Source organism: Hemitrygon akajei, chromosome 7 (genome assembly GCF_048418815.1).
Source record: "Hemitrygon akajei chromosome 7, sHemAka1.3, whole genome shotgun sequence".
Taxonomy (NCBI): domain Eukaryota; kingdom Metazoa; phylum Chordata; class Chondrichthyes; order Myliobatiformes; family Dasyatidae; genus Hemitrygon; species Hemitrygon akajei.
This window is the reverse complement of record NC_133130.1, coordinates 168,758,783-168,770,806: the sequence shown is the minus strand read 5'-3', so window position 1 is coordinate 168,770,806 and position 12,024 is coordinate 168,758,783. Positions and strand designations below refer to the sequence as shown.

At 50.3% G+C, this 12,024-nt stretch overlaps 1 protein-coding gene across 2 annotated transcripts in view; it reads right to left on the bottom strand.

Annotated features, from left to right (window-relative positions):
- The window catches only part of LOC140731162 (protein crumbs homolog 1-like), a 150,209-nt gene that overhangs the window by 62,773 nt on the left and 75,412 nt on the right, over positions 1-12,024 (bottom strand). For both annotated transcript variants that reach the window (XM_073052560.1, XM_073052561.1), the window contains exons 3-4: positions 9,758-9,953; positions 5,074-5,213 (exon numbers count right to left, since the gene is read on the bottom strand). In XM_073052560.1, the coding sequence (XP_072908661.1) occupies positions 5,074-5,213; positions 9,758-9,953 (336 nt within the window). The remainder of the gene's footprint in view (positions 1-5,073; positions 5,214-9,757; positions 9,954-12,024) is intronic.

Sequence of the window (12,024 nt, the reverse complement as noted above, 5' to 3'; positions counted from 1 at the left end):
CAGGCTCCACGACATTTTGCTCCGCTGTGTGATGAACTGAGGCTGACGCGATGGGCCTGCTCCACCTTGGTGTCTGAGGATTTGCTTTCATTCCAAAAGATATTTGTTTACTTCTGTCGTTTGCATGATTTGTTTTGTTTCCTCTCTCTGTACGCTGAGTGTTTGACGGTCTTTTTAAAAGGGTTCTTTTGGGATTCATGTTTCGTGGCTGCCTGTAAGGAGGCATATCTCAAGGTTGTATAATCTAACATACGCTGATAATAAATGTGTTCTGAATTTTCAACAAGCCATTACACACCCAGACAGGATGCTCTCCATGGTGCAGCAATAAAAATTGTTAAGAATTGCCAGGGACAGGGTAATTTTCTTTAGTCTCCTGTGGAAGTAGAGCCATTGGCTATAATGTCAACATGGTTGGACCAGAACAGGATGCTGGTGATGTTCACACCCAGGAGCCTGAAGCTATCAACCACAACACCAATAGCGCCACGGGCACAACCTCCCTTTCAACATCAACAGGACCATGAGCACCACCTCCCTTTCAACACCAACAGCACCACGGGCACCACCTCCCTTTCAACACCAACAGGACCACGGGCACCACCTCCCTTTCAACACCAACAGGACCATGGGCACCACCTCCCTTTCAACACCAACAGGACCATGGGCACCACCTCCCTTTAAACACCAACAGCACCACGGGCACCACCTCCCTTTCAACACCAACAGGACCACGGGCACCACCTCCCTTTCAACACCAACAGGACCATGGGCACCACCTCCCTTTCAATATCAACAGGACCATGGGCACCACCTCCCTTTAAACACCAACAGCACCATGGGCACCACCTCCCTTTCAACACCAACAGGACCACGGGCACCACCTCCCTTTCAATATCAACTGGACCATGGGCACCACCTCCCTTTCAACACCAACAGCACCATGGGCACCACCTCCCTTTAAACACCAACAGCACCATGGGCACCACCTCCCTTTCAACATCAACAGGACCATGGGCACCACCTCCCTTTCAACACCAACAGCACCATGGGCACCACCTCCCTTTCAACACCAACAGGACCACGGGCACCACCTCCCTTTCAATATCAACTGGACCATGGGCACCACCTCCCTTTCAACACCAACAGGACCATGGGCACCACCTCCCTTTCAACATCAACAGCACCACGGGCACCACCTCCCTTTCAACACCAACAGCACCATGGGCACCACCTCCCTTTCAACACCAACAGGACCACGGGCACCACCTCCCTTTCAACACCAACAGGACCACGGGCACCACCTCCCTTTCAACAACAACAGGACCACGGGCACCACCTCCCTTTCAACACCAACAGCACCATGGGCACCACCTCCCTTTCAACATCAACAGCACCACGGGCACCACCTCCCTTTCAACACCAACAGCACCATGGGCACCACCTCCCTTTCAACACCAACAGCACCATGGGCACCACCTCCCTTTCAACACCAACAGGACCACGGGCACCACCTCCCTTTCAATATCAACTGGACCATGGGCACCACCTCCCTTTCAACACCAACAGGACCACGGGCACCACCTCCCTTTCAACACCAACAGGACCATGGGCACCACCTCCCTTTCAATAACAACAAGACCATGGGCACCACCTCCCTTTCAACACCAATAGCACTACGGGCACAACCTCCCTTTCAACACCAACAGCACCATGGGCACCACCTCCCTTCCAATATCAACAGGACCAAGGGCACCAACTCCCTTTCAACATCAACAGCACCACGGGCACCACCTCCCTTTCAACATCAACAGCACCATGGGCACCACCTCCCTTTCAACACCAACAGCACCATGGGCACAACCTCCCTTTCAATATCAACAGGACCATGGGCACCACCTCCCTTTCAACACCAACAGCACCATGGACACCACCTCCCTTTTGACACCAACAGCACCATGGGCACCACCTCCCTTTCAACACCAACAGGACCACGGGCACCGCCTCCCTTTCAACACCAACAGGACCACGGACACCACCTCCCTTTCAACACCAACAGGACCACGGGCATCACCTCCCTTTCGACACCAACAGCACCACGGGCACCACCTCCCTTTCAACACCAATAGCACTACGGGCACAACCTCCCTTTCAACACCAACAGCACCATGGGCACCACCTCCCTTCCAATATCAACAGGACCAAGGGCACCAACTCCTTTTCAACATCAACAGCACCACGGGCACCACCTCCCTTTCAACATCAACAGCACCATGGGCACCACCTCCCTTTCAACACCAACAGCACCATGGGCACAACCTCCCTTTCTTCACCAACACCACCACGGGCACCACCTCGCTTTCAACACCAACAGCACCATGGGCACCACCTCCCTTCCAATATCAACAGGACCAAGGGCACCAACTCCCTTTCAACACCAACAGCACCACGGGCACCACCTCCCTTTCAACATCAACAGCACCATGGGCACCACCTCCCTTTCAACACCAACAGCACCATGGGCACAACCTCCCTTTCTTCACCAACACCACCACGGGCACCACCTCGCTTTCAACACCAACAGCACCATGGGCACCACCTCCCTTTCAATATCAACAGGACCATGGGCACCACCTCCCTTTCAACACCAACAGCACCATGGACACCACCTCCCTTTTGACACCAACAGCACCATGGGCACCACCTCCCTTTCAACACCAACAGGACCACGGGCACCGCCTCCCTTTCAACACCAACAGGACCACGGACACCACCTCCCTTTCAACACCAACAGGACCACGGGCATCACCTCCCTTTCGACACCAACAGCACCATGGGCACCACCTGCCTTTCAACATCAACAGCTATATGGGCACCACCTCCCTTTCAACACCAACAGCACCATGGACACCACCTCCCTTTCAACATCAACAGGACCACGGGCATCACCTCCCTTTCAACATCAACAGGACCACGGGCACCACCTCCCTTTCAACACCAACAGGACCACGGGCACCACCTCCCTTTCAACATCAACAGGACCACGGGCACCACCTCCCTTTCAACATCAACAGGACCACGGGCACCACCTCCCTTTCAACACCAACAGGACCACGGGCACCACCTCCCTTTCAACATCAACAGGACCACGGGCACCACCTCCCTTTCACCATCAACAGGACCACGGGCACCACCTCCCTTTCGACATCAACAGCACCATGGGCACCACCTCCCTTTCAACATCAACAGGACCACGGGCACCACCTCCCTTTCAACATCAACAGGACCACGGGCACCACCTCCCTTTCAACATCAACAGGACCACGGGCACCACCTCCCTTTCACCATCAACAGGACCACGGGCACCACCTCCCTTTCGACATCAACAGCACCATGGGCACCACCTCCCTTTCAACACCAACACCACCATGGGCACCACCTCCCTTTCAACATCAACAGGACCACGGGCACCACCCCCCTTTCAACACCAACAGGACCATGGGCACCACCTCCCTTTCAACACCAACAGGACCACGGGCACCACCCCCCTTTCAACACCAACAGGACCATGGGCACCACCTCCCTTTCAACATCAACAGGACCATGGGCACCACCTCCCATTCAACACCAACAGGACCACGGGCACCACCTCCCTTTCAACATCAACAGCACCACGGGCACCACCTCCCTTTCAACACCAACACCACCACGGGCACCACCTCCCTTTCAAAACCAACAGCACCATGGGCACCACCTCCCTTTCAACATCAACAGCACCATGGGCACCACCTCCCTTTCAACATCAACAGCACCAGGGGCACCAACTCCCTTTCAAGATCAACAGCACCACGGGCACCACCTCCCTTTCAACACCAACAGGACCACGGGCACCACCTCCCTTTCAATATCAACTGGACCACGGGCACCACCTCCCTTTCGACATCAACAGCACCACGGGCACCACCTCCCTTTCGACATCAACAGCACCATGGGCACCACCTCCCTTTCAACACCAACAGGACCATGGGCACCACCTCCCTTTCAACACCAACAGCACCACGGACACCACCTCCCTTTCAACACCAACAGGACCATGGGCACCACCACCCTTTCAACACCAACAGCACCATGGGCACAACCTCCCTTTCAACATCAACAGGACCACGGGCACCACCTCCCTTTCAACACCAACAGGACCATGGGCACCACCTCCCTTTCAACATCAACAGCACCACGGGCACCACCTCCCTTTCAACATCAACAGCACCATGGGCACCACCTCCCTTTCAACATCAACAGCACCATGGGCACAACCTCCCTTTCAACACCAACAGGACCATGGGCACAACCTCCCTTTCAACACCAACAGGACCACGGGCACCACCTCCCTTTCAACACCAACAGGACCATGGGCACCACCTCCCTTTCAATAACAACAAGACCATGGGCACCACCTCCCTTTCAACATCAACAGGACCATGGGCACCACCTCCCTTTCAACATCAACAGCACCACGGGCACCACCTCCCTTTCAACACCAACAGCACCATGGGCACCACCTCCCTTTCAACATCAACAGCACCACGGGCACCACCTCCCTTTCAACACCAACAGGACCACGGGCACCACCTCCCTTTCAACACCAACAGGACCACAGGCACCACCTCCCTTTCAACACCAACAGGACCATGGGCACCACCTCCCTTTCAACACCAACAGCACCACGGGCACCACCTCCCTTTCAACACCAACAGCACCATGGGCACCACCTCCCTTTCAACATCAACAGCACCACGGGCACCACCTCCCTTTCAACACCAACAGCACCACGGGCACCACCTCCCTTTCAACACCAACAGGACCACGGGCACCACCTCCCTTTCAACACCAACAGGACCACAGGCACCACCTCCCTTTCAACACCAACAGGACCACAGGCACCACCTCCCTTTCTGAAGTCAGTGACCAGCAATTCTGTGTTTTTTATTTTCAGGGAATGGCCATTGTCATGACCCCATGTCAGTAAGCTACGCTCTCTACCTCCTGTGTGTGTCCTCTTTGGTGTTCACTCACCTGCCCAGCAGAGGCAGTCATAGGTCTTCACGCCTTCCAGACAGGTTGCATTGTTGGCACAGGGGCCCGAGGAACATTCCAGAATGTCAACCTCACAGTTTGTGCCTTGAAATCCTGTCTCGTCACAGTCGCAGTGGTAACTAGTGAAGCAAAATACAGAACATGAATCCTGCTTGTTGATTTCAGCAGAGGAAGAGGACTGACAGTTCAGAGTTTGGGGTGATTATGTGCATTCAATGTTTCTACTTGGCACAGCCCTTGAAAGCAGCATCTTATCGGTCCTTTTGTCCACAGGTACTCCCTTCTCCTTCCGAGAAACTAAAATCCACATCCCTGTCACCCCATATCATGAACTGATAGGAGCACTTATTGTTGTCAATATTACTTAAAACTGTCCTAAGAGTTAGTGAGCACTACAGCACAGAAACAGGCCATTCGGCCCATCTAGTCTGTACCAACTGCTAATCAGCCTACTCCCATCGACCCACACCTGGACCATAGACCTCCATACACAATTCTTCTCTTAAATGTTTCAATCAAACCTGTATCCAGCACTTCCGCTGGCTGCTCGTTCCACACTCTCACCACCCTCTGAGTGAAGATATTCCCCCTCGTTTCCCTTACACATTTCACCTTTCACCCTTAACCCATGGCCCCTGGTTTTAGTTTCACCCAGCCTCAGTGGAAAAAGCCAGCTTGCATTTACCCCATCTATACCCCTCATAATTTGTACACCCCTATCAAATCTCCCCTCATTCTCCTGCACTCCAGGGAGTCATGTCCTAACCTATTCAACCTTTCCCTATAAATCAGGTCAAGTCCCAGCAACATCCTTGTAAATTTTTTCTGCACTCCTTCAATCCTACGGACATCTTTCCTGCAGATCGGTGACCAGAACCACATACAGTACTGTGAAGCTAGCCTCACCAGCTTCAACATAACATTTGAATGACCTTGATCATCGCTACCCAGTGCTCGAAGGAAAACATTCTCAGCTTTTCCAGCCCATTAGATAGATTCAACATGGAGAGGATGTTTCCTATAGAGGGGGAGTCTCAGACCAATGGGCCAGCCTCAGAATACAAGGAGTTTCCTTTCGAACAGAGGTGAGGAGGAATTCCTTTAGCTGGACAGCAGCGAATTTGTAAAATTCATTGCCACAGACAGCTGTGGGAGTCAATTCATTGGGTATATTTAAAGCAGAGGTTGATAGGTTCTTGATTAGTCAGGGAGTCAAAGGTTACAGGGAGAAGGCAGGAGAATGGGGTTGAGAGGGATAATAAATTAGCCATGATGGAATGGTAGAGCAGACACAATGGGCTGAATGGCCTAATTCTGCTCCAATGTCTCACGGTCTAAATTCACTCATTCCTGCAACTATGGGGAGACTCCGAAGGAGGTTCATGAGAATGAAAGGATTAACATAGGAGAAGTGTTTAATGTTGCTCAGCCTTGTGGTTCAGAAGGATAATGCTGGGGGAGTCTCACTGAAACCTAGCAGATAATGAAAGGCCTGGATAGAGTGGATGTGGAGAAGCCAATCTTTGATCTTTCTTTATTGATGATCGGAATGAGTGGATGGTGGGGAGGGGGCTGTTCCAGTTGGTCAACGGGACGAGAACTAGAGATCAGAGGAGAGCCAACTCAACAGTCGCCTAATGAGAATGTATTTGCAATATATGACAGGAAACTCAAGGACGTGTAGAACAGATGAGGTGGAGGCAGGTTCCATTATGGTTTAAAGAGGGACTGGGATATTTGAAGATAAAAGTTTTTTAAATATCAGCTTTATTTGTCACAGTACGTCATTTGCATGTCTGAGGATACGCTGGGGCCAACGCTTTGTGTTGCCGGGCTACCAGCGCCAACGTAGCCTGCCTACAACTTACTAACCTTTTCCTGTGCATCTTTGGACAGTGGGGGGGGGGGTGGGGGGAACCAAAGCACCCGGAGGAAACCCAGACGGTCACAGGGAGAACGTACAAACTCCTTACAGATAGTGGCGGAATTTAATCCAGGTTGCTAGCACTGTGTTACATTAACTGCTATGCAAAAAAACATTTACGAGGCTACAGGGGAGGAGCTGGCGGGTGCAACTAGGAAGCTTCATTGGTAGAGCTGTCACAGATATGATGGTCCAAATAGCCTCCTTCCATATTATAACCATTCAATGCTTCAAGCCAACTGAGAAAGTTAATTCTCAGGCTCCGGAGTTTGGTGAACGTGTTAAATTGCAAGCTGTGCCGCCACCTAGGGGCGGAAATGTGAATGGCATCTAGAAAGGTGAAATATTTCAATTTGTTTCTTTTCTGTCTTAGCCATATGGAATTTAATTATCTTTCTCTAGTCCTGGGGCTGTTCCAAAAATCAATGGGTGGAGGGGGTACATGAGACATGGACATCACTGGCAAAGTCAATAACCATGGTACGACACCTGTTAGCATAGCACTTTATAGTGCGAGCGATCGGGATTCAATTCCTGTCAATGTCTGTCAGGAGTTTGTATGCTCTCCCTGTGAACACGTGTACTTCCTCTCAGTTCCTCCCATATTCCAAGATGTACCGATTAGCAGGTTAATTGTCACGTGGGTGTAATTGGGTAGCATTGGCTCCTGGGCCGGGAGGGCCTGTTACCGTGCTGTGTCTCTAAAATCTCCACTAAAATCTCTTTTTAAAAAAATCTCAAGAAGAATCTATATATACTAAGCAATCCAGCGACAATCCCGAACACCCGGAGGAAACCCGCACAGTTAAGGAGAGAACGTAAAAACTCCTTACAGACAGCGGTGGAACTGAACCCGGGTTGCTGGCTCTGAAAAGTATTACATTAGCTGCCATGCAAACGTGAACCAGTGAAGAAATATCTACAATTGATGGGATGGAACACGTGTATGCTGGCTGGAGAAGTGGGGGGGAGGGGAGATGCACAGAACAGTGGGTGTCCAGAATCCCACCTTTTTACAATAATTTTTAAAACATTGCATTTTCAGCCGAAACTACAGCAGGCAGCATCTCCTGGTGGCCACCCTAGCCACCACTCTCATTCCGACATGTCGGTCCACGACCTCGCGTACCGCCACGATGAGGCCACTCCCAGGCTGCAGGAGCAACACCTCACGTTCCGGCTGGGTAGCCTCCAACCTGACAGCATGAAAATCGATTTCTCTCGCTTTTTTCATTTCCCCTCAGGCTCCCCCCTCATCACTTCGCTTCCTCTCTCCTGCCTATCAGAACCAGAAGCAGGTTCGTTATCACCGACACACGCCTCCCTCTGGTGCCCCTCTGCCTTCCCATTCCACCACGGTCCACTCTCCTATCAGATTCCCCCTTCTTCAGTCCTGTTCCTCTCCCACTTATCAGCCCCCATTTGCCCCCTTCCCCACCCACACGTCTTCTCTCTCATCCATCACCTTCCTGCTTGTCCTCCTCCCCTTCCCCCCACTTCATTGTGACTTCTCCCCCCCCCCTTCCATTCCAGTCCTGATGAAACGGTGTTGGCCCTGAAATTTCGACTGTTTGTGGCCCTCCGGGAGCTGCTGAGCTCCCCCCAGCACAATGTGTGTGACGCTCTGGATCTCGAGCATCTGTAGAATCTCCGGTGTCCCCGATGAAGAATCCACTTACAAGTGACGTAAAGCTAACTGGTCATTTCTCAGAAATCACTGCGGAGGGTCCGGTTGGTTGTGCAGGATTGTAGAGGTTTATAAGATTATGAGAAGCACAGAGCAGACAGGCGGTATCTTTTTCCCAGGGTTAAAATGTCTAACAGCAGAGGGAATGCATTTAAGGTGAGACGGGGGTAACTTCAGAGGGGATGTGAGGGGCAAGTTTTTTTAACACAGAGTGGTGGGTGCATGGAACGCACTGCCTGGGGTGGGAGTAGAGGCAGATACATTAGGGACATTTAAGAGAGATAGGCAGATGGACGTGAGGAAAATGGAAGCATACGGACATTGTGTAGGCAGGTTAGTTTAGTTGGCCATTTGATTACTAATGTAAGTGGTTCAGCACGACATTGTGAGCCGAAGGGCCTGTTCCTGCGCTGTAACTTCATATGTTCTATGAATCGAAGTGATGAATTATTCCTGGACTCGATGTTTTTCCTCTCACCTGCCCTCTTGATAAGATTTGAGTCCTCACTAGATGGGATGTGACACAAACACTCGAATAACTGTGCAATGAAGCCCTGCATTCTGCGTGGAAAGGCCAGTAGGGTGATGGGCAAGCATTACATGTTTTCCTGAGTAACACACACCGAACGCTAGAGGAACTCTGGAAGCAACTATAAAGAGGAATAACAGACGATGTTTCAGGCAGAGACCTTTATCAGGATCTTTCATGAGTCAAAGAACATAGAACAGTGCAGGAACGCATTATTAAATTAGTCATGAAAAGGCTAACCAATCTCTTCTATTTTCCTCGCATTCACATGTTTATCTCAACATCTCTTAAAGTCCCTGTTTCTGCCTCTCCCCATGCAGTGCATTCCAGTCACCCACTGTTCTCAGAGTAAAAAACTTGCCCCTCACATCTCCTTTGAGCATGCCCCTGATGAAGGATCTCAACTGTTTATACCCCTCCGTAGATGCTGCCTGACCTGCTGAGTTTCTCCGGCATTAGTGCGTGTTACTCTGGATTTCCTGCATCTGCAGAATCTCCTGTGTTTACTACACCTGCTCCTTACCGATTGATCAGGTCCTTGCATTTCCCACCATTGATGCACGGATCGCTGGCACACTCGTCAATATCTATCTCGCAGTTAACCCCTTCATAGCCAGCGGGGCAGGCACAGCTGTAGAACGCAACATGGTCTTTACACATGGCACCGTTCCGACAGGGATTAGACTCGCATTCTTGTATCTCAACCTCGCAGTTCAGACCTTTGGAAATCAGGAGACAATGTGGGTTTTAAACAAAATCTCACTTTTCCTTTTCACTGAGAAGTTATCTACACAGAAATAATCTTTTAAAAAATGGAAGTAGGTCATTTCATACTGTTAAGATAGAAATAAGAAGAAATGGATAAGTAACAAAGAAAACAAGATGAATTCTCGTTATGGATCACTAAATTTCTAGCAGTGACCACAGGTTAACAACAGCTGTTGAAAATTTACCCTGGTGTCAACCAGCATCCTTGACTCTACTTTGGAATTAAATTCAATAATTTTCATTTTTTTTAAATAAAGATTTAATTTCTGAAAATCCACATCTGTTCTTTTTGTTAGAAAAAGAATGAACAGTGTCTGCAACTTTTAAGCAGTTTAAAATTGAAGATAAACTGGGATTGGGTGCCTGTCAGAGAGCAGATTAATAAGCCTGTGAGTCGAATGGGTTTTATAGAATACAGAATATTACAGCACAGTACAGAGTCTTCAGCCCTCAGTGTTGTTCTCACTATTTTGCTCTGTTTATTTTTAATTTTTTTTTAATGTATTGCACTGTGCTGTTGTCCCAAAACAGGTCAGGGTGTTGGGGCACAAGGCGAGGGGGCGGGCCAGTTCAGATCATCACTCCACTCACTCTGTGCTGAACTATGGGACTCTCTTTGTAGACTTCAGTTCAGAGTGGTTAATGTTTGCATGGCGCGTTTTTTCCCTCTCTGCACATTGGGTGTTTGACGGTATTTGTTTTTAAATGGGTTCTTTTGGTTTCCTTTGTTTCGTGACTGCCTGTTAGGAGACGAATCTTAACGTTGTATAATGTATACATACTTTGATGACAGATGTTATTTGAACTTTGAAAGCAACAAAGTTCACAGCATATCTCAGTGACAATAAACCTGATTCTGAATTCTGGATAAGATCAGCACTGAAAACAAATCGTAGCGTGATTCAGGATTCGGAGGATGGTACGATGGTGGGCTTTGCTTTTGCAGACATTGAAGGAAGTGTTGTGATTGTGTACACCCCATCCCACAGCTCTCCGTGATTGACACCGCACATTATCGCACTTAATAACTTTCACTCTAGCTAGTGGTCTTCAGCATTAGATGAAATGGCTGTCACCAAACCTTTGCAGGCTGCAGTCAGCCGACCAACACGGACAAAATGCTGGAGGAACTCAGCCAGTCAGCCTTCCCCTTCCCTGCCTAATGACTCAGGACTCACACAGCCATCACAGAATTTAAATAGTCCTCTCTTCTCCCTCCCCAGACACTCTCTCGTCTCCTCTTCCCATCAGGCAGAAAATACCCAGGTTTGCTACGCTTGCCCATATCCCTGCAAACATCCTACATACTGCTCTTGCCTATTCACCTCCTCCCTCAGCTCCTTCGGGGCCCCCAGGCGAGGCAGTACCTGCTGGGGTCATCCATTGTGTCTGCTGCTCCCGATGCGACCTCCTCTACATTGGTGAGGACGGTCGGGAACTGGGGGACCGCTTTGTCGAGCACCTCTGCTCCATCTGCCAAAAGCAGAACCTCCCGGTGGCCAAGAATTTTAACTCCAATTCCTATTCCCGTTCTGACTTGTCACTCTTGTGCCAAGAAGCCACCCTCGGGGTGGAGGAGCAACACCTTATATTCCTTCTCAGTATCCTCCAACCCGATGGCAGGAATATCAATTTCCCCTTCAAGTAAAAAAAATGTTCCCTCCCCCTCCTCTTCTTCTATTCCCCACTCCGGCCTCTTACCTCTTCTCACCAGCCCATCACCTCCTCCTTCCCTTTCTCCATTGTTCCACTCTCCTCTCCTATCAGATTCCTTCCTCTCCAACCCTTTACCTTTCCCACCCACCTGGCTTCACCTATCACCTTCCAGCCATCCTCCTTCCCTTCCCCCTACCCCTTTATTCTGGCATCTTCCCCCTTCCTTTCCGGTTCTGAAGACGAGTCTCAGCCCAAAACATCAACAGTTTGTTCATCTCCATGGACGCTGCCTGACACGCTGAGTTCCTCCAGCGTTTCAGCGTTTCTCCTGACCTCACAATCTACCTCAATATGGCCTTGTGCCTT